Here is a 24,077-nt window from a genome sequence, read left to right as displayed (position 1 = left end):
CTGCTCTACTTTGCATAGTACACAAATCCTATAGAGCTGCCAAAGTACCAGGCCAACGAAATGGCACCTTCTAAAAGCAAGCAAGAAACGGGAGAGAAGCATGATTTTAACACGAGCTGCAGCAAGCTGCAAACAGCAAACCAGTTTTTTTCCATTGCAAGCATACCTGTACAGGATGTTTCGGGGAACAGCACCATGTGAAACACTCAGCCAGGCACTCAGCTGAGAGAAGAAAACAAAGGAGCGAACAGCCAGTAAAAGGGTCTTCTCTTCAATAAATCGATCTCCACTCCTAAGGCATTCAAAGACAAACACACGAGTGTTGGTAGGAATATTCAGAGACCTATTAGAACTAGAACGTTGTCAGATCTTCGATCAGAAAATAAAATATAGCTAAATCAAGCAAAGCAAAAACTCCTCAAACATTTTGAAGATTCTAGAGCCTGATTTGTTTTTATACACATGAAAAAACTTGACATAACAGATGTTACATGTTACCATTTGCAGCCAGGATCATTTCATACTCTGCACGGCACAATGGGCACTGCAGAAATCTTGAGTATAAGATGACTAAAACTGAAATGCTTTGATTTCACTAGCAAACAGTGGTTTTCTTAGATCAGTCCTCATGGCAAAGAGCCAGTTCAAAACCACTAACTTATTACTTTAAGGATTTTACTGTGACGAGATTTTTGCAATTATCAACTAATCCTCATATCCAACTTACTGTCGAGGAACTGGCTCCAAAATCCACCTTTCTAACAGCAATGCATCTTGTTTGATTGCAGGATCATTTAAATCATTCCCCTCTGTGGTGGGCCCTTCATCACTATAGCAACAGTCTGGAAGTAGCATCACTTCTACCATGATTGGAATATTGTTCTTCCACAGAAGCATAACCTCAGATCTGGTTCGCCTGGCCTGACGACACTGAGGGAAAGCAAAATGTCAACATACATAAGCCGTAAAAATACTAGCCAGATTTAAATGTGATTTAAAAGCATGTTCCAAAATATTAGAGAAGGGTAAGGGTCGAATTCTGTTTGGTTTCACCAAATCAGAAATAAGACTCCAGAGACATTAAATGAAAAAATAATTAACACCTCCTTTACAATTGCCATTTCAGCAATTTTCTTTAGGAAATTTTAAAAGCTTGTAAAAATGCATTTCCTCAACCACTGCACTTTGCTACCTTGTAGTCATCTCTCCACAAGGCACCCTCTTGGGTAGACAGACTCAAGCAGTCTCTTTATAAATTCTGTGTCTTGGAGCAGGCTAACTTCTGCATGAATATAACTTAAATTCCCACAGAAAATTAAGAACTTTTACTTGAGAGATGGGATGCTCCAACCTTACTCCCAAACAGACTGGCTAGATTTGATGTGCTTGTGTTTTTTGGATCACTAACTTTTCCAGAACACCTGGAAAAGCAAAAAGTTAGGCAAGTCAGCCTACATTTTCTCAAAAGAAACCCCAGACCAAGAATACTAAGTATAGTGCTTGTCATTTGCATAATAAAGATTCAAACAGGCACTGCATTCAGGTAGTCATGCAGAACTTCATGTTCAAGGATAAAAGGCTTAATGATCTCTCATTTTAAGGACAGATCTATTATTAGCAGGATACTGAATTATATACTCATTTAAATGAAGGACTGCCAGAAAGCCGTTGTTACTCATGCTGAACTGTGAATCCATGTGGGATTCTTGGCTGACTTTAACCACGTAGCAGGGATTTGTGACATGAAATGGGTACCACCACCATACCTGAGCCAGTTTGTCGCTGCATTCATGCTTAGTTGTTGGTGGCTGACTTGACTGTGCTGGAGGGCAGTGAAAGCCCTCTGTCCTGCCCTTGATGGAGTACTCTGGTGTCCGACCCTCAGTGATCAGCAGGGCCAAGGAGACCAGGAACTCCTCAGCTTCGTACTCAAAGTATTCATCCAAAGTATCTGCCATTTCAAAAAGACAAAAATTAATGACATTTGCTGGATAACAACTGTTGGCTGACCCTGCAGCTTATTACACTTGAATTACACTCAATTACACTTGAAATGAGAGTGAGGTATGAGAAATGGATCTTTGTGAAGACTGGCTGCACTCCCCATAAAACCCACCACTCCCCACTCCAGCACTACAAAACAATTTTCCTCATCTCATAATGTCACTACAAACAAAGAACTTTGTTTTTCTACAGTTCTTCTAGAAGACAAAAGGTTTCCTGGGCTCTTGTGGGAGAAGTCTAATGACAGTATGACTTGGCATTGTTATTATCATCTGACAGACAAAGTAGATTAAAAACTGAAGAAGAAGAAATATTTACTTCTATTATGGAAAAAGCGGGACACAATGTTCTTTAAGATTTTTATTGCAAGTCCCTCCTGCTGAGAGCAAGGCTTACTTCAGAGGTCCATTTTTAGTTACCACTAACACATAGGAAATGTTCCGTAGAAATATACAGACTATTCATTGTTTTGTACCACGGTCAGTCTAAACTTGTGCAAAGAATGAAAACTCAACAAGTCTCTGTAGACAAAGCAGCAGCTGGCATTGCTCTTCATGAAGAGCCCTGGCACACTCAGTTCCTGCAGAGCTAAGAGGCACCATTTTCTGGTGTTTTATAGAGCACCCTTCTCCTCCTCCTCCCTCATCACGAGGATGTCACCCATCATTCAAACAGATTTAAGTACAACCAGATCATATCGTTCCCTTCACTGCTTCAAAACACTTCAAGTTTCAAAATTATTTAATTACTGAAGAGGTTACAGAAAACTCTCTTTTCCATGAAAGCTAAAATACATTCCCTTCACAGTCTATTTTAAGAGCAGCAAAGAAAAGCGGGTGGAGGCAGGGCTGCCAGCAGTTCTTTACCTTTATTTTGATGCTTTAGGGGAACAAAAGCACCTGACATCTTCACAATTTTAGCTTAAATGTCCTATGTCATCCACCAAAACTGCCACAGGGAGAGAGTTAATTTCTATTCATGTTTCAATTATCATGCATAAAATACCTTTCAGAAGTCTTTTTTGTCTTGGCCCCCTAATAGCAGAGCATTTGGCAAACACTGCTTGGGCAGACTTGAGAGATGCATACAAGAATGGATGCATGAAACAAAAGCTCCAATTAAACGTGCAATTATCTGCATATGCAAATCATGAAGTGTGTAAAACTAGCTTTTGTAAGTACATTTTTGCCTAGCCCAGGCTTGTACACCGCAGACCCCAGGGCTCACAGACTATTTGAAGGGATCTACACAAGGTAAGTAAGAGAAGTCAGCCCTCTGCTGAAGAGCCAGAGGACAGAGGAATTACCCTGGAGGACCCCATATGGCATGTGAACAAAACATTAAGTCATCTGGCATAAGTTAAAATGGTCATTCACCTGATGGATGGCAAAAAATATCTAATAAAGGGCACATGAAAGATTAAAGGAATGGTAAATAACAGAGAAGACAAGCCTCTGAGGTAGTGATATGAGTCACCTACAAAATTAGGCACCTGCACTTTTTTTTCAGCTGGAAGTCTGGTAAACAATAGGTAAGTCATACTTGGGAATAGGAAAATGGAATTTGGGAAGACTGAAAAGAATTTGGATATACAACAGACAAAAAAATGCAGCATTATCTTGCTGCTAAGTTCATCTTTGTATGTCCAAAGGCCATGGTAATTTCAAGAAAATCACAGCAGGAAGGATCACTACTGGAGTATTTTGCTCTCTCTGACACAGAAGTTCAAAAATCTAGAAAGTGTTCAGCAGGAGGAGTGAAATCAATTTAAACAAGAATTGTCTCATGCTTAGCAGACTAAACAAAACTAATTCACCCCTACAAAAATCTGCAAAATTGGTTTTAGTTAAAATACATAAAAACAGGTATGATTTTTAAGAAAAACTGTAAAGAGAGTGTGATCAAGATCAGCATAGTAAAATGTGATACAGCACAGTAAAATGTGATACCTGAAAATTTACACGAGAGCATTTTAAGTGGCAAGTACCACTAAAACAGACATGCCCTTCAATTATCATTAGCAGCTTACCAGATGAAGCAGTAGACTTTCTATTATTTAGCTCTCTTTTTAAGAAGATAACCCATACGTTATCAAAATCTTTTGGACTTGACACAAATTAATGGACAAATCCTATGGCTGGAGAGCTTCTGCTGAGCAGTTAGATTTAGGCAAAAAAATCCCACCCCTTTTTTGCACAAAAAGCCTCTGAGACCAAAGCCTATATTGCATACCTAAAGCGCTCAGTGCCTTCACAGACCTGCCACAGGTCACTACAAGGCATCAACAGGTTAAAATGTTCAGATGAAAGATCCAGTAATTTATAAATAAGCAAGATCTAGTGAATAAAGCCTGGTACATATTCTGAAATAATCATCACTCAAGAATCAGATTACATACACAAGATCGATTTATGTAAACAGATAAAGCTCACTTCCAAGTTCAATTTACAAATACTGCCTGTGTTCCTGTATCAGGTCTGTTATTTCAGAAGCAACCAGTTTCTTGTCTTAAGAATGGAAGAAAAGACCCAACTAGCTAAAGAGACATATTTATATAGTTATAGTGGCTGCAGTTACAAAAACACCATGTTGTTTCAAAATAAAAATGGCATCACTAAAAAGCCTGTGTTGAACCAGGAAGACAGGGCCAGTACTTTAAAATCATGTCAGCAAGGGAATCAACCAGTTACTTGACCTGGACTTAAAAAAAAAAAAATAAAGAGCTTTATCAGCTCTTGCTGATAAAGAGGTATCAAGAAATATATTTTTTTCCTACAAAGTTCATGTGGCATAACATCTTTTTTTAGCTCCACTAGATTTATATATAATTTAGCAACTTCTAAGAGTTTTCTTAAAGAAAAAACCCTATAACCATTGAGAAGCCTGGTAATTGTTCCTATGCAACAGACACAGATGATGCAAGTTGATGCAATTGAGGACAAGGGTGGAATGACATTTATAGAAACAGCAAACTCAGTGTTTAGTTAAAAAAATCTTACTGTGTGTGTGCTGTAACTGTTTGGTTTTGTGTGTGAATCAGCCCTAGTACACATCATATATTGTGTATAGAATAACCTCAATCCTATAACCTGACTATACAACTATGATTATTGTTCTGCTTCATTTCTAGCACTGCAACATGCCAAGTATATAGCATAAAATATGCATCTCTGCACTGTCTGGGGTTTATTCTCCTTAAAATAGCAAAAAATCCAGTTAGCTGACACAAGTAAGTAAGAATTAAATAAGGCACTACAGCCCTCTAACCAATACATTGAAACAAAAGGTTATTGACCAGGTGGGCACAAGAGATAGCAGCAGGTGTCAGACTACTCTAGGAGGAAGAAAGAGAAATTTAAATTTAGACTGAAGGTACTGTGCATAGAGCAAAACATACAATACTAGAGAACTGAATACACAATGCTGGAACTTTGTTTTCCTTTGCCTCCTGCACATATCAACCTCAACAAAGATTGATTTTCTACACCTTCTCAAAAAACCAGAAAAGCCCATTTAACCAGAAATGTCAAAGAGTCTTCAAATCCTTGTCCTCCTACCTCTACTACACACAGGTGCACGAGCACTGGAATACAGAATAAGAACCTACAATCCCCCCCTCAAAACTGAAATTGGCTCACATCCTGAAACACCAATTAAGGTTAGTTATGTGGTAGTAGGGATTCACAAATCCACTTAACTGTAACCCAAGGACTCTCTGAAAACTTCAGTTAATTGAGTTATGCTTAGCTGACTCCTTTCCCAACTAGGTCATGCTTGTGCAGACCAACTCCCTTCCCTTTCCTATCACAGCTTTTTCTGTAGCAATTACAGAAGATGTTTTCCTGAAACACATGTTTTAGAAGAGCATTTAATCTGTTTTCTAGGCTTAGGTCAGGAAACAAAAACATTTGGTATCATGCAACCCATTGTGTTCCAGGTGCCACCAGAAGATGCATCTGGGAGCTGCTACTCTGTCCTGCCTGGGCACAGCAAGGCAACAAAGGGCCCCAGCAGAGCCTCTCCTGCCCCGTGCTACCCCTCCCATCATGACCAGGCTGTGATACAATCACAATCTCTCTTAGTCCATGTTTATTTTATTGCCCTAGAACCTCTCGTACAGCACTGCTCACAACTGTCTACCAAACTCATCCTCTTCTCAAAAAAAGGGCTCATTTTTGCAGAGAGACTTTCTTCAAAGAAAGACAATTTAGTTCAACTGAAAGTATCCTTTAATCCTGACCTTTACTGATTGAGGGCTACTTCCTTTGAGAGTCCATGAAGCAACTAATAATTGCACTTGAATATTCTCTGTAACAGCCCAGACCTTTCCTGGAAAATCTTCAGGCACCCATAATGGATTTTGAAGGCCCCTGATTAAAAATAATCACTTTCCAATTTTACTTAGAAAGTTGAAACCCAGTAAGCAAAATACTTAACAAAATATGGACTGCATGGTGTAGCCTGTTAGGATTCCCAGCTGATGGAAGCCCTGCTCCTGCCCTGCCCAGTGGGCACTGTGGCATGGCTGCCCACATCTGCTCTCTCCTTCCTTTCTCAAAGACTAAAAGCATGGCTTAAGTACTTGGATTTTTTTTTTGTTGTGCTTTCAGTACAGGCAGTCCCTAAGGAGACACTTCAGTCCAAGGGTCCCACGGCAGGAGAGCCAGGTACCCTGGAGGAGAAGTGGCTGCCTGTCAGCACTCAGAACCCATCACCTCCCAGCAAGGGCTGTTTCCTGCATTGAAAAAATTACAGCAAAAGCCCTTCCTGCAGATCAATCAACTCTGAAGAAGTTTTATTATCTTCCTATTCCAAGAAACAGGTTAAAGGTACTTCCACATTTTAAGAGTAAGGCAGGGATTCAAGAAACTACTGTAAAGGAAATGAAACACAATGTAAACCTTTGACTAACAGCTTCTCTTCTGGAATTAGAAACACCTACGGATGCTTTGGTTAACTAATTCCACGTTGTGCTTCACTTCAAAAGAAAGTTGCCCTTGAATCCCCCAAATTCAAGATTCTCTAAATGAGCAGTCATGTTGTGTCTGCATATTACAAACCCATAATTATATCTGAAGTCACACGCTTCAAAAGCTTTGCAATATTAAGAGTTTAGGTATAATTTAAGCTATCAAGAGTTAAAGTTATGAGATGGCCTACTTTTTTCAAGAAACAGGCTCTTAGTTACTTAAACTCAAGCAAATGCAGTGAACTGGTTACCTTAATTTAGGAATAATCCTATACAGATTGACACACATTGCCAACTGTCTTACATTCTTATGGGTCAAGATCTTTGAGCTCAGGGGCAGTCATTGTGAAAACATGAGGAGAGCAGCACCACAATTCGTCTTATTGTTACCGTTTGCTTTCTTTTTCCAGGGTGCCAAACTGAACCACTACCTGGGTATCAAAGCAGTTCAGCTGTAGGCAGAAAATGGCAGCATAGGAATTTATATTAGAACTGATGCATACCTGCTATTCAAATAGAATAATAATATAAGCAATAAAAAAACCTCTGGTCCTACTTAGTTTCGCATAAAACAGGAAGAAATTCACCTGCTTCTGCATTGTTATGCCAGTTTATAACCAGAAAAACAAACCAAAGCACACTATCTTCTAAGTAAGGGGGAATTTTTAAAACTCAAGACAGAGCTACGTGGGGCTGATGAAGTTATTCCAGAGCGCAGAGCAGTAAGAATCAATCAGTGCCATGGGCTGCAGTGCAGAGTGCATGCAGTGCTGCACTAAGTCCCTGGGTACGTGTGTATCACTGCTCATCTCCTGCACGTTCCTGCTGGACGCCTCTCACAGCACCCAGGGCTAATCTCGAGGCAGCTTTACTGTAAATAGAGAAACTGGTTTTTAAACTGGGCTGGAGGGGGGGAAAAAAAGCACAATTCACATTTTACTAAAATTTATTCAGGTTTAAACAGCTTAATAAGTACAGACATAAAATCCATTTAAAGCTTAAGTTCTCAGAAACTACTGCTCTCTGGGAGTGTAAAATGCAGACTGTTAAACTGATCTGGGTGTTCCCATCTTGCTTCCTGCGTTTTGGCTGACATCCTATTTTGCCATCACCATGCTGCTTACTGAGTCACTTCTCTCGTCCAACTGTAGCTTCTATTTTTATCTAAGCAACAACAGTTTAATGTGCTTCTTTTGATTTTTTGGCATTAAACCAGATTCTAGATCCAGTATTTGCATTTTGATCAGGGAAACTGGATTTGTATTTCCTTAAGTGGACAAAGAAAAGGAATAAGAAAAAATGGTATCAGCTGAATCGTTTCTTGCTCCACGATGAAATCACAAATTGTAAAGTAGGTCAATCATTACAATTTCAACATCTGTATTTAGCAGAAGGAAAGCAATATCTGAAAACCTGAACTTTGAGGCTTATTTCAAACGTCAATTCACCAAAAGTTGCAAGAGAACATATAAAATGTAAAATACAATTGTCCCACTCTGTCCTGACATGGGTAAATAAGTGCTGAAATATCAGGGTAAAGCTGTAAGATTATCAGTGCTGCAATGGTTTGCAGTTTAAAAATAAGCCAGTTGTGGGAAGAGAACATTTTCTTTTTGCTGACCCCTAAACTAAAGGTGCTACTTTGTACCAACATGCTACAACTGGACAGGTCCTGAAAGCAAAGAGGACTTAGCTCAGATAATGCCCTTAAGAGCACATCAATTTCTGTTTTCCTTTATATTACTATTTCCTACATTGTGATTACATTAAATGTGACTACACAAAAAAACTGAAGTTGTACTATAATGAAACAAAAATGCCTAAAAGGAGCAGACCAAGTAATTTCCATTAATTCATTTCTAGGTTTTTACATTTTCCCCTTGTTTAACTGATGCTCTGCCTAAGCTAGCTAGTGTTAGAACAAACTGCATGACACAATGCACCTATCTGAACAAAGCAAAAATTTAAATCCCAGCAAAGCAAAAGGATTTCTGTCAGGTGTTTCTGTTTGTTTCTAAAAGAAAATAATTAGGAGAAAACAGCTCTTTTAGAATTATTGTGTGGTGCTGAGTACAGAAAAGACACTTGGCTGTAACTGGAAGGGAATAGAAGGCTTCCATCTGGCCTTCACCCACCACCAATGCAGTGATTTACCACCCTGGTAAATATGCTGATAGAAACTTTGCAGAATTATATTGGAAACAAATTTCTGTTTTAAATTCCACCCTAGTCCCAAGGGGTAGCAAGGGCAATGTGGAGGTCAGACCTAGGCTACCTTCACAGCCACTGGAACCACACTGCAAAACCCATCCAAACGCTCAGTTTGGGGAGCTGAGGGAGCCCTGTGTCACCCTAGAACAGAAAGCAGAGCACACTTCAGCTTAGGGAGTATGTAAGAATTTCTTCCTGAAGTGTTTCCTGGCAAATGACTGAGCATTTTTACACTAAAATACAGATTTTCCAATACAAAATTTCTATGTATATAATTTGTTTCCACGCTTCCCTCACTGGTATTGATGACTTTCATCAAGGCTTTCCCAGCCAAGGGAACTTTGGAGAGGGGAATGATGACCACCTTAATTATGGCTGCTCATTATCTTAAGAAGGAGTTTAGCAGCAGCCACATGGCTGAAGACACAGGGACTGAAGGCTTTCATCAGCTTACTCTATTTCACCTTAGCTGTAAATACCATTCTGCAGTGACTCCACAGCTGCTGCTTTCTTTTCAAATGAAACCCAATGTGTGTTAACAATGAAAAAGCACATCAATTTAGCTAATCCTCACCTCTTCCTGAAGGCATATCATCCATGTGACAGTTGCAATTGAGTATTGGGAAGTCTAACTCCCAGGCCAAGACATCCCTCCCATTAAACAGGTTGATGGCAGCACTGCATTAAATTCCAGCTGTGACAGCATTTTTATAGTACACAAATAAAAGTGTGTGCCAGAAATTTTATTTCAGGCCCTAAACACAATACAGTGCAGGATGACATACATAAATTTCAGTTTTAATTTGTTTAACAATCCAGCCTGACAAAGATTCAACTACTTGCAGACTTCTGTACTGCTTTATACAGAGATTGATTTAGAGATGGAAAGCATTTGTGATAATAAATCACTTCCAGATGTTACTAGAAAACAACACAGACCTTTCTAAAAGTCCTGCAGTAGGTATTTCAGTGCCTATATGAGCTGCTATTAAAAAGACCAGATGTTTGCACCTTTTGCTGACCAGATTTTTGTTGCAATGTTCATTGTGGTTCATCCCTCCATAATGTATCTTCACAACAGACACAAGTATCTTTGGGCTCAGCATTTATAGGGATGAAGTGCTATCCTTGCCAAATATACTGGTTCCTAAAATTTCCCCATTAACACCAAAAATTTTTCTGTTTGGGGTATTTCATGCTTTAACTGATCACCTTAAATATGCATTGTACTTAGAAACTTTGGCAATATATTTTCAAGTGTTCCCGTGCTTCTTTTTCTATTAATATAGATAAAATAACACTTTTTTTCTGAGGAGAAATATAAAGTAGCTTTCAGCTTTCAAAAGGATTTTGAGCAAATTATTTGGAAGAGTCATTTAGTGCCTGACAAAACTGCAATGGGAACACAAAAGTGTCACTGGGAAAGGCCATGTCTACTCCATGTGTGCACAGGTTCCACTCTGGTTTACACCCACCAGGCACAAGTTCTTCTTCCCTAAAACCATTGCAATGAAAAGAACTGTTACATCATGTGCCCTTTGCTTCAGACCATAGTTGGACTTGTTGTTAAATAAACCAGAGATTGAAAAGTGCTGTGTGAGAGCTCTGACTCACTTTTGGGTGGAAGCAGCAGGCATGCCACAGCTGCTGGAGTCCAGGAAAGCCCCTGGTAAAAGTACTATGTTGACTTATAGGACCACACTTTATGGAAATCTTTCACTGAGCATTCAGCCTTCAACACAATATTGTTGTCTAGGCAAGTGAGGTTTCATAAGCACCAAAACACTCAGCCTTCCACACACTCAGAAAACTTTCAACAACCAATACTCAAACACTCATCTCCACACTGCGGTCAGGTGCCAACAGGCCTGACTGATGGTTTTTGAAAACCATGCTACTGACAAAGTTCTTGTATGCTGAAAATCTCCTCAAAAGATACCTATCAGTATCTGTTTTTAATAGATATTGCAATTTCTCAGCTTTACTGTGGCTGCAAAAACCCCAAACAAAAACAAACCAGAGAAGACTGTGGGACAGGGGTGGGCAGAAGTCTGCATGTGTTTTTAAAAAATACACCTAGTCCAATTTTTGGTGAGTCTACTCTATTAAAAGACCACTAAAAAAAAATAAAACCAGACAAACAACTCTCCCATATGTGGTTAGTATGTAATTTCTTCAGGGGCAAGAATTTTGATCATTTACATGTAGCACATTTTAAAAGTTTTGGTTTTGTTACCTACATTACAAATTGGATAAGAGTGTAAAATTCTAGAGAAGATGACAGTCTGTGCACTTTTCCACCAGGCTGAAAAGGCTTCATGGGCCAGCAATTAAAAATCTGCAACTGCTTGGGCAGTAATGAACTTATAAAAATCATCAAAATAGTTGTTTTACATCTAGATGTATTTCACCTGTGCAAGTATTGAACAGCTTGATGTATAAAGTTTGTCTTTCTCTTGCTTTCACCCAATTTGAAGACTTGACAGGATCTAGCTGGGTACATTTATCTTGTTACAGATCAGACTGACCTTAAGATTTAAAAAAAACAACAAAAAGAATCAGACTAATGAAACTCTAGAGCATCAGACTGTCCTTAAGATTAAAAAAAAAAAAACCAAAAACAATCAGACTAATGAAACTCTAGAGCATCAGACCTTGGAAAGTACCTTTTTAAAAACTGGGCCCACTTGAACAGTGAAATTTCAAACAGCATACTTGTTTGCTTACAAAATTTAAGTGTCTGCTTTCCCTCTCCCCTTCATTCAACCATCCTTCCAGGCTTGCACTGCAGCTTTGAAGGCTGCCAGAACCATCCAGCCACCGGGCACCTCACAGATCAAAACAAGCCTCAGACAATCCGAGACGCAAGCCACTCGTACCAAGTGCCAAAATTAACACCGCTGGAGCAGGGAGAATAGCGGCGTATTCTTCGTGTATCTGCTGAAAACAATTGTCCCTTGAAGGGGAAGAGCTCGCTGGGGGCTGCTGCTGGCAGGGAGCGAGGCAGGCCCGGCGAGGACAGCAGGCACAGCCTCCCTGCGCGGCGCTGACCTCGCGTCACCCAGCCCTGGCCGGGGCTCGGAGCGCACTGGCTGCACGTGTGTTTTGTAACACCCTGTACTGCGGCTTCTTGGAACATTCTTTCCAGAGAACCGAAGGGACAGGGCTCACCCCTGCACGGCCACTTCCAAGCCAATCTCACCAGCAGCAGCAGCATCCTGCTCCTCGAGATAAACTATCGGTTTATACAAGAGCAAAGGATCCAAAGCCTGCTCGCGTGCTCTGAAAGCAGGTGACCCGTGAGTCAAGGGACACAGCAATAAATTATTAGGAAAAACAAAACACTGCACTAAAAATAGTGAACACGAGCAGCGCATGAGGAATAACAGCTTTAATCCAGTCAAAGCTCAAGGCCCTCCCCAGCCTCTTTTGTATCCGGGCAAAACAAATTGACATGAGCAAAGACAGACAAACAAAACCTTACTTTAGTTCCTCCTTGATAATTCGGAACTATATGTTTAATTAAAAGTAAACATCAGGGAAAAAAAAAACCAAAAAGCTGAGTTTTGGACCAGCAGAAAAAGTATTAATGCCCAAAGTAAATATCCAATGCAACTTCAATCAGAAAATACCAAATTTACTTTCTTTCAGGGAAAACTGCTCCAAGATGAATTCAGCTCAGATATGCCAAAAGCTTCACTTCAGCTACTACTACTAACACAGTTCAGAGAACATTAAGGATTTGCCCATTTGTCAGGTTTAATAGATCTAATTATTGTGAATGCTCAAGTTAAGCACAATTTTTTGTAAAAAAAAAACAAAAGCCCTTTACAAACATTCCAGAATCCAAGTGCCTGATACCCTGATACCCATAACTTATTTTGTCAGCCCTCCCATTAGCAAAACCATTATACAGAGATTTTCTACTAGAAATCAATAAAGAAAATAAATTTTGTTATTATCAAGGGACAACAATGCATAATTTTGTTGGAGGAAGAGGATTTTTTTCTAAGAGATAACAAAACAGCAAGCACAGAAGAGTGCTCAAAAAGACTTAAAGTTTCCATTTAGAAATATCTGATTACACTGGCTATTACTGTAAACAGCTGTTTTTTTGCAATCGCTTATCTTCAAGAACTAATAAAAAACACATCCGAGATTTTTAGCACAGAACATTTTATTCTTACCATCTGAATTAGTGGCTGAAGAAAGTTCTGAAAGGATCAGAATCTGGCATGGGAATCCAGACAACAAGCAACCTGCCCTCTTTATCCCCAGAAAAACATGCAAACTGGGTTCACTACACCCTCCTTGCTGGGCTGAATCCCTAGGAAACAGCATTCAGAGAACTGCTTTCAGCCTCAGTTGGTTTTCCTCTTGAGTATGGAAAAACACTTGTCTGAAATCCAAAGATTTTCCTAAGAGATAAATTCCTCACAGTCCAAGCTGGAAGCACGCCCTGCAAGTGGGGACCTCTGGGCTGGGCACAGCCCACGTGAATGCCACCCGCCACCCAGGCCTCAGTGAGCAGATGGCACTGCCTTATCTGCCTGCCCAGGGAAGAGACACCACTGCCCGCAGGATTTCGCATGGAATTTGTGTGAAAAAGGCACAGACAAGGTTATGCCTCACCACCATCCACTCCGGTCAGTGCCTAACAGGAAACCATATTTTCCTGTTCTTTTTTGTCTCTTAAAATATCATCTTTTGTAACAAGAAAATTACCTTTTTTTTTCTTCTCCTTTCAAGACCCTCCATGGCTTAGCAGCATTCCTGTTGTCACCCACTCACGACTGCAGTAAACTGGCCCGTGATTACATTAATCAGCAGTCCTCACTCCCCCTGTGTTGTTCTACACTCCTGATTAAAATGACTCTGCTTTGCAGCTTCTCCATTACGGTGATAAAGGCTTGTTAGCCTGTGGGAGCACAGTTTATCTGTCTCCATCAGTATTATCCCTTTGTCTCCACACAGCCCTCTGTTGGAAGCCATTGATTTAGCGTTTGATACTTGCTTAAGGTCTGAGGTGAGGACAGTCTTTTGTTCCATGCTTGTATAATACCCAGCAAAGCACAGATACCCAAGTGTGAGTCTGAATTTGTATCACAGATAACAAATAATAATCTTCAAGAAATAACTCCATGAATTTGCTGCTCTTCTCTTTAAGTCCTCTTATGACTGAGTTACACACCTGGAGGATGAAGAAGTCCTTGATCCACCTGACACAACAACACAAAACAGTCAGCAAACACAGCCTGAGAATACAGAGGCTTGGTACACAACTACATGAAGTACTTCCTTCACTCTGTAAAGAAGCCACGGCTGTAGTCAGGACCCACAAGCATAGATGTACCTCACAAACACAGCAAGAGCTGAGGAATGCACGTGTTCTTAACAGCACTGATAAAAGAGACAACAGGTTGTTCCTGCTGTATGAGAAGTGACCTGGACTCAGTCATGTACACAGCTCTTGTTCACGACTTCCCAAATGAAACCCCACCCTCCAGTACTTTCAGTGCCATGAAGTTTAGTCTATAAAAACAATCCTTCAGATGTCTTACCCTAAAAAGAGATATTGACACTTCTGGTTTGAGTCTAACTACAGTAGGTACAGGACCCATAGAGTAACCTCAGTATAAAAATAAGAGAGCACTTGGGGCACTTCCAGCATCCTGCTCACACGGCCCAAGGCCAGTGTGAGTCAGAGGAGAAGTCACATCCACCCCACCACAGGCTACTCCTCACCTCTACCATGCCCAGGTCAAATGCAGAGCTTCCTACCTCCTGCTCTCTTTCCCCTTTGCGATGCCATTCAAGTTGCATGAGGCAGTTTTCATGTTTGGTTAAATGGAAAGGATTCAGAGAGATCTGCACAGATTATAAACCTCTGCATTTAAACTGATGTTTTAACTGCCAGGCATTTTAAAGATTCCAGTACTTCAGACATCTTTTGGAAAGATGTTACAGGAACTTCAATACACAAGGCCTCTAGGAATTCATATCCACTTTTTCTTCGTTTACCTTTTCTCCTTCTCCAGCTGGTTTGCTTTGCCTTTTAAAATTTGTTTTAAAGTCATAAAACCAACAAGTTATCTTGAGTTTCATAAACTTTGCTATAACTGGAGAGTAAAACGTGTTAGTTGCCATGGCAGTAGTGAGGAGTCGCTGGGTCAGGATGCAGAGAACTTCTCTTGTTCTGTCTCATCATTTGCATCAGAAGTTCAGCCATCTGTTATTAACTATTTAACAACAGTCTTGCTTGTTAACACTTGTGCTTGCTATGTAAGTCTCCCCACCTTCAGCCCTTTTAATTTCCCCACCTTAAGCCTTTTTAAAAATCTCTTAATTAATGTGGAAATTCATCTGATGGCTCAGTTATCTTTCAGGTAGGATGGCCACCATTACTTCAAGCTGGCCAATTCTCCTTTCTCGCCAAGGAAAAAGCAAACAATTATGCAGATACCAACCTCTAGAAGCAGCAGCTTTATTGTTAGACAGCAATTTGAAAAGAATTTCATCAGACAGTAGATGATGTGGCTGAACTCCAAGAGGCTATATCCCTCCCATTTAAGTACACTCCACTATCCATTATCTTCCCCAAGTTCCATAGCATCCCTCAATCTTCTTTATCCCAACTTCTTGATATTGCAAAAGAAAAGTTTTGTAGTTTTATTTCAGAGGATGAATAGCATTGATTCAACCATGTGTTACTAACAAGTAAATACTGCCTTTTATTCTCTGAGAGAATCTGAAATATGTTTGTCTACTTGCTGCATACATGAAGAAAACAAAATTTAGTTATTAATTTCCAAGCTTAGAATTTTGTAGTTAAAAGCATTTTACCTCATCTTTACTCTGCTACCTTCATTTAAATCTGCATAACCTAAAGAAAAATACTCTGAGTCTCATTCTAGGAAAGCAGGCCAGTCTTGTTGCTCCTCACTCATCACACCCTCAAGAAGAAAGTGGGAGGCTGTGCAGTGACAAAATGGAACAATGCACCTCACTGTTCCTAAAACTACTTCACAAAAAAACCCACAAAAACACACACACAAAAAAACCCAAAAAAAACCCCCAAAAAACCCAAAAAACAAAACCCAATACTATTAGGGGCAAGGAAGAGGCCTTCAGCAGGAAGCAGGAAGTCCTTGTTTCAGTCATTTAACACCTAACATGTGCTAAGAGCACTCTGTTCACAGGTACAGCCAGCAAAACTCAGATCCTCCAAAATTATAAAGCGGAAGAAAATTTTGAAAAATACTCATGTGGAATACAGAGAGTTGCAGGGCATCAGAAGATTAAGTCACACATCCCAATAACTGGACGGTATTTTCCAGGCTGGTCTGTCTTTCATGATGACAAGCAGACCAGCAGCCTGTTATACGCACAAATAATTTCAGAGCAGCAGAACATGGCTCAGAGACAGCACAGGCCAAGATGCCTTCTCAGACTAAAAAAATGAGAGATTGAGTAGATACAACCACACATGCATAGGATAGACCTGACATAATACAAGGGTTTAGAGATCCAGAACAAGAACCCAGTGTCATTACTTCTGGTTCAAAAGAGAATGATGCAACTGAACAGTCTAGAAGTGCCTGAAAAGGTTTTCCTTTTAGCACATTCAGGAAAATTCTTCACCAGATATTTGACTTCACATGTGAGGACTTGGAGAAATACATCCAGGGCAGCTTTGTGACTATCAGACCATATCGACTCGAGAGGCTTGGTTCAACTCCAACAAGAATGTCAACACTGATGGCATAACTGAGCTCAAGATAAATACAGTCATGGAGAAGAACTATTAAGCACATTTTCTGCCTACATCCAAGGCACCTACTAATGCCACTGAGCTGCAGTTTTTTTCCCCCAAAATAACTAAAAAACAAGAAAATAAGAAACAAACGTAAGTGAGCAAATGAAGTTTGTAAAGAGCATTAACAGGGAGAAGAGATAGAAACACTCTAGAATTCAATAATTTTATTTTAATGGACAAGACATTAAACATTATAGTATGCAGGTTAAGTAGGAGCTGATATTCCTATAACTTTATTACAACATCATGTCAGTTAGAAATCACACCTACAAGCTGAAAACTTCTGCAGCACTGCTGCTAGAACAGAACTATCATGGTAATTAAAAAAGCACACAGGAAAAAAGCACAGGACTTGTTAGGAAGTGTCCTCAGGTGAGGAATGCAGATTAAGAATTTCATTATTTTACCTGAAATACAAAAAAAGACAAAACAAAAAAGCCCAGAGCAAACTATTTTCAAAACATCTGACCTCTTCTACTGCAGCTTCTTTTTTGTATTCATCTTCTCTTTGTGCTACTTGATCTCCCAAAACTTTGATGTTACAAACCATTCATTGTCATCTAAGTGGTGGGTAATTTATCTTGTGGAACTTTGTCAGAACATGTTTGACCACCCAAAATCCTCCTCCTAGCTAGTAAGGCTACCTCCAGCTTCAGTAGGTTTCAGCATTTGCAGCCCAAATTATTGAGAGGGTGAGGTGGAGGGAGAGGCATAAGGCTAGCAGACCAAAGGCAGAGACTGTACTTCTTCCTGAGAAATGCAAGGAGCTCTGAGAGATGAAATTGATGATGGTGGAGCAGCATGAAGCTCCTCGGGTCATTTTTCCAATGCTATTAACCTTCACCTACAACGCCTGCCCTTAAGTGGTTAAACAGTAACCTGCAAAAGTAAAAAAGTTACAAAAGAGACAATATATGCTTCCCATTAAAAAAAAAATTCTGGGAGAGTGGCCAGGCCCATAAAATTGTTTTCAAATTTTATTTGGGAGGATAAATGAGGACATTACAACTCTCAAGCTGTGTAAAAGACTGCACTTTCAAATGGACACCAGAGCCTACTATGGAATTTTGAATGCATAAAACAAAAGAACATTTTTGATAGTTTTAGAATTGAACTGTGTCACACAGCACAATTCAGCTATTTACAAGTTTCTGCACTGTAAGTCATGTTATTAAGCTGTAATAGTTTTCTGGTACTCCAAATAATAAAACATTACATAGGGTCAAAACTGAAAGGCTTAACAGAATTTCAGCCAAGAATCTAGTTTGCCTCCCTCTTCCCTAATATATGGTAATTTTCCACATAGCTAAATAGCACTCACATATTTAAAATCTAATCTATGCAATTATGAAATTTCACTTTGTCCTCTCAAAATTCCTTATTACTTTACAAAGCAATGCTTCAGTGATTCAAAGCCAATATTCCCACACAAAACACAAGAGTACACTAGTGGAATCATTTCTCCCCCTGTGCCAGGAGGGGGTCATCCAATGTCAGCAAGCTCACTTAAATTAGAGCTCTTGCACTTTTCAGAGGAATATCAACAAGCTCTAGACACAGGATGAAAATACATGTATACATATAAAAATATACATATATGTATAAGTACATATGCAAGTACTTGGTCAGAGCAACATTCACATTTTTAGATAACAAGTTTGCATAAAAAGCAATAGATAATCCTCAATTCTGCACTGAGCTCAGTATAATAATGGCTTTTTATACCATATAGTTGAGCAACCAGTAAGATGCTAATAAAAATACATATTTTTGTTGCCCCCGAAGCTGACATATTTGCATCAGCTTCATTTGCCCCAAGACAAACAAGTAGTGGCAAAGGGCTAATAATGTTTCATGCACTGTTTCTAGCAGAAATCAAAATACTGTAATAGTTTCCTCCTGCTGGAGGAAAAAAAAAAAAAAAGAAAAGAGGAGAGAGAAACTTGACCTACATAACAAGGCACAGAAGAAACTCAGTTAAGCTTCAGGGTGTTTTTGGGAGGGGGAAGAGGTTGGTTTTTTTCTCATAACAATGAAGAGTCAAACAGTTACATATGGCTACACTAACTACAACTGTTAGCACATCTGACACTTAACTACCCGTCTCACTTCTAAGGCTTAAAAATCCTCCCCTTCTGTTACAGGACATTTAATACTCTTGCCCTAACAACCTAATGAATTAACCGAGTTAATTTTTAGGCTGTCCATTACTTTCCTTTAAGGGAACGTTAAAAAAGAAAAACGAAAAGCCAACCCCCGACTCACAGAAATTAAGCCTTTCACAGGCTCAGCACACGGAAGGAAAGGAAGAAGGTCTGGTTTGGGTTTCTAAAGGAACTGTTTACAGACTCAACCGGAGAGGCAAACTTCGGTACACTTTAGTATGCGTGGATTTCAAATCACCTTTCTCAGACAAACACCGCCAACAACTGCCGACTACTCTGAGTTACACAGCTTGGACTTGTTTCACGCCCGGGAAGCCTGTCCGGGCCGGTGCCACCGGCCTTCCAGCCTCCCCCCGCCGCTCCCCCGGCCCCCTCCCCGGCGCCCCGTGCCGAGCCGAGCCGAGCCGTGCCGGGCCGGCCGCGGGGCTCGCTGCCGTACACACCTTCTCCGCGCGGCCCGGCGCTCCCGCAGCGAGCCCCGCAGCGCCGGCGCGGGTGGGTGGGTGCCCGCGGCATCCTCCACAAAGGAGGCAGAGTAGGGGCGCGCATAGCAACAGGGCCGGGCGCCGATTGGCCCCGCCGGGCGAGCGCCGGCCCCCTCGGCACGGCCCGGCCCGGCCCCCGCGCCCGCCCGCCCGGGCCAGGTGAGCGGGGCGGGCCCGCGGCGCCACGAGCACCGGCACCACCGGCACCGGGGCCGCGCCGTCCGAGCGGGAGCGGCGCTCCGGGACCGGGCTGTGGCGGAACCGCCGGCACCGCGGCAGGGCGGCGGTGCCGGGAGCGCGGCCCCGAACGCCGTGCCGGGGCCCCGCGGAGGGGATGGCGAGGGCCGGCGGGGCCCCGCTCCGGGCACGCTGGCACCGCGCTCCCCGCGGCAGCGAGCGAGCGTCTGTGCGCTGGCACCGCGCGTGGAACGTTCCCGCACAGCGCCGCTCCGCAGTCAGCCCGAGCTGCAGGCTGAGAGGTGATGAATATTTACATCTGGAGCGGAAAAAGCCGCCAGCCCGTCCTCCTGCCAGCCAGCACCAGCCAACATCCCGCTGCTCTTTTTCCACTGCTCAGCCCACTCGGGAGAGGCTCGGCCGCCTCACTCCTCTGACCCACCCGGAGCACACAGCGGGGAGGAGGATCCAGCTCTCCTTGCACTACCGGAGCTCTTACTTCAGTGTTTGTAATGGGCACTTCTGAGGACTAATTTATGAGGTTGTTTCAATAGAGTAGTCTCAAAACAGCATGTACTATTTTAGATATAGTCTAAACAACGTACTGGCTACGTTAAACAATTTCATCCAGTTCTGACGTATTTACAAGTATTAAAGTCAGATGACGGTACCATATTAACATAATCAGTGCAAAAAACCTATCTCACTCTCAGCCTAACCACATCACAAAGCAAGACTAAAACCCTTGTTCTGTAATTAGATACCATGAAACTATGAAAAGTCCGGATCAAACTAGACTACACAACCACATTCAAAATCCAGTACCACTCACTAACCCATTCAAGAGCATGGAAAACATGCCACTTCACAAAATTACTTTTCCCCACTCACAGTTTATATACCAGTATAATTTAGCTGTGGTTGCAAGAAAACACAGTCTATACAAGATTTTTAAGCAGACATTTTATCTGAGGAAGGTCAGATACCTTTTAGTAGTTGGCCCATTTAAAGATCTCACATACAGATAGTGCCTTACAGAGAGTTAGATGCAAAACCTGCCATTTCATTAGTCACTGACATTCAAGCTTCCTGTATATTTTACCTGTTTGCTTTCCAAGTATTTTTCCTTCATGGAACATTTACTTCTACAAAAACACTGTCGTTCACACAGTTGTCTGAAAAAGCAATTTCATGTTTTCTTAATCAAGCAACTATCTAGCGTTTGAGAAAAGTGCTCAGATGATTTTCTATAAAGCAGTGATTCAATATCTACAGGAGGAATGGGAGGGGTGAGTGGAATATTTATCACATTAGTAAACGTGGTATGTTTAGAAGTTTTGCTAACAAGAGGCAGGAGCAACAACACCCAAGTCAATTCCCACAGGGGCCAGCAGAGACAGCATTCAAGAACCACCAGCTGTTTTTACAGGCAACTAACAAATTTTTAGTGATGAGCAGCTGTCTCTAGATGACAGGCATACCTACCCACCATACTGCTCCTGAACAGTCTCCCCATACTGCACTACTGCAGCACAACCACAAAGATCCTTTTCACACCAGATGTTCTTCAAGTAAAAGTAGGACAGGTTGTTGACACTCCAGCTTTTAAGCTTACAGTCCTAAACCAGCTGTAGGTACACTGAGCTGAGCTCTGTGCCTGTTTGTGGACGAACACCCCAGAAGTGAATGCATCCGGTCTAATAACATGCTAAATTTATAAACTGCAATATGAGAAATTCTACCAAAACAAAACCTACCTTAAAGGACATTACTCATTTACTGGATCTCTCATGCTCCCACAAATTCCAGAGGCACAAGATACTTTACATGAGAATATGGCAGCACACGGGACTTTATCCTAGGCTGCATACTTTACCATCATAAATTTCATACACTTCAAATACTATTGCTATGCTCCCAGTTCTAACACTCTGCAAAATGACAAGCAATAATCAAGATAACCAGACTGTACTATAACCCACCTTCTGCCAGAAATAAAATAACACTTCCAAAAATGAAAAAGGTGAGGTCTTCATAACTATGGATTTTATCCCAACACTTTGGGAGTAAGCAGCCCTACACATTCCATAAAGCAGGAAATCAGAGCCAAGTATGGTTCATCTCAGTATCAAGTAAATTACACATCAATTCAGAGGCACTTGCCAATAGACATAATTGGCATCATCCCTACATTATAAAAAACACTCAACTTCAACCTTTGAAGGACCATGCCAAAGTACAGAATGTTTAGTAATGAGCCAGGTCAGAAAAACACTCTAATTCAGGTTCCAGCCCTGCCTTGTGCAGGAAAAGCAAGGTGTGCATGTGACCCCTAAGAAGCAAAGCATAAGTGACTCCATAGCACGTTATGTTTATACAGCCTAGTCATGGAGACAAGCTAAAAATAAAAATACACTTCTACTAACACATCCCTTCCTTGAAACAAACATTTTGGATCGAGGTACTAATTTGCAGAACACAAAACCACCAAGTGCTCTCATGTAGACTGCCTTATTCCCCTTCTCCCAGTACAGATGCTCAATTCCTCAGAACAAAGCTGAGGTCAGTTCTTGATGCTTGCAATGCATGTTAAAGAGATGGTTAGATACACCACTTACACTCTGTGTATAGTTTTCCTTTTACTGATGTTCAAACTCAAACTTCTTGAATGAGAAAGGCTAAACACAGTCCACAGTACACCTAGAGAAGCTGAAAGCATCAGATGCGAACAGTCCCACTATGATTTTTAAATCAAACAAACAAAAAGTAAAACCAAATAAAATAAAAATCAGTGTGTAACATAAAGCTGCTCAGATTTCATACTAGAAACTTACACAAGAATGAATTTCACCAGCTTACAAAAAGTGTCCTAAAACATTTATAAAAGGCCACTACATCTTCTCAACAAGAGGATGGGATGAAAGAACATACAATGCATATCAAGCACCGTAACTTTAATCTCTAGTGGATCCAAAATACTTTCTCGTAGAAAGTTGTTAATTCGGTGAGGCTCTCAGAGCAAACATCCAGAGGCAGCACAGTAACAGCCAGTCATGACTGGCCTCAGTGCTTGGTGCAAGGTGAGCCAGGTGTGCATTCCAGCAGTTTTACACTGAACTTTGCCTTCAGACATTTCCAGTATTATCAGCTATTCCTCCTGTCTCCCATGCATAACCCAGCTATTTGGTTTTGCTCCTCCACTTTCTACCAGCAGACTCCTCAGAGGAGTCCTCCTTGCTAACCTTGCTTGGGTTAGCATGGTGTAGGCAGTTACACCATGAGTACTACTGCTGGTACAGCTATGGTAGCAATCATTACTCAAGGCCTATCCTCCAATTCTAGCTCTCCAGATACTTCGTTTCTCATGGTTTCCCCACGGTAAACAAAATTCCTCTGGCGATCCAAATAGCATGTGCTTCAAAAGGAAGAAGCTGTTTCCCCCTCAGATTAAAACAAAGCAAAGTCATACTTTTCACTAAAAGGTAACTGAAGTAGGAAAGCATTCTATATATAGAAAATATACTTGAAGCTCAATTTTAAAGACATTTACAGCAGAGAAAAAAGGGTTTACCTTTGAGCAGCATGAGTGTTGGTATCAATCCCTTTGACCTAACTGCATTCCCAGTCCGTGCTGACCTTCACAATTTTGTCCCTGTTCATTTCTATTGATAGGAAACTCCTCCTCTTTTATTCCACATCACTGTAATATTTACTGAAGCTCTTCCCTTTTTGGTGCAACTATTCTTTTCTCCCCCTACCCTCAAATTCACCTACTTAATGAAAATTTTTAAAATAAAGAACAAGTCTTGAAGAGAAGTCTTGAAGATTCATATCTAACATGCAAAGGAAATGTACCAGTACTTGTGACTTTACAGAAAACTGCACATTAAAAAAAGCATAAGCTCAACATATTACAACTTCACTCTCTGTAAACACAGAAGATATGGCAAGCAGCCATCATAGACATTTACTCAGATACTGCTCTTACACACCCCAAGTCTGCAAACAAAGCCTTCCACCAAACGTGCTGACCTGCCTGGAAGTGTGAGTTTGAGCCATGGTTTGTTTCACTTGCGTTGCTGGGCTGGTGCCCTGGCAGGGAATCAAGGAGAACAATACCTGGCAGCAGAGAAGGGCTTCCCATGGCTCTGGAAAAAAAAGCAGGCTGACCACAGCAGCTCTTCCTGCACCTCTCCTTCTCCTTCCCTTGTCCCTCAGAAGAAACCAGCTGCCACTCTACCACCTCCCAT

At 41.1% G+C, this 24,077-nt stretch overlaps 1 protein-coding gene across 3 annotated transcripts in view; it reads right to left on the bottom strand.

The window, feature by feature from the left end:
- FAM214A (family with sequence similarity 214 member A) overlaps positions 1-24,077 on the bottom strand; it is a 46,655-nt gene that overhangs the window by 15,073 nt on the left and 7,505 nt on the right. The window contains exons 1-4 of one of the 3 annotated variants that reach the window (XR_005258164.1): positions 19,609-23,797; positions 1,767-1,951; positions 728-930; positions 167-292 (exon numbers count right to left, since the gene is read on the bottom strand). Coding sequence is in view for 2 of the 3 variants with exons in the window: in XM_038147296.1 (XP_038003224.1) it covers positions 167-292; positions 728-930; positions 1,767-1,951; positions 19,609-19,714 (620 nt within the window). In the remaining variant the exon portion in view is untranslated. Of the gene's footprint in view, positions 1-166; positions 293-727; positions 931-1,766; positions 1,952-19,608; positions 23,798-24,077 lie in introns of those variants that run through there. The other 2 variants (XM_038147296.1, XM_038147297.1) reach the window with 2 other exon arrangements.

The sequence above is a fragment of the Motacilla alba genome, chromosome 10 (assembly GCF_015832195.1).
Source record: "Motacilla alba alba isolate MOTALB_02 chromosome 10, Motacilla_alba_V1.0_pri, whole genome shotgun sequence".
Lineage (NCBI taxonomy): Eukaryota > Metazoa > Chordata > Aves > Passeriformes > Motacillidae > Motacilla > Motacilla alba.
The sequence above is the reverse complement of the archived record's forward strand: the minus strand, read 5'-3'. Positions and strand labels throughout refer to the sequence as shown.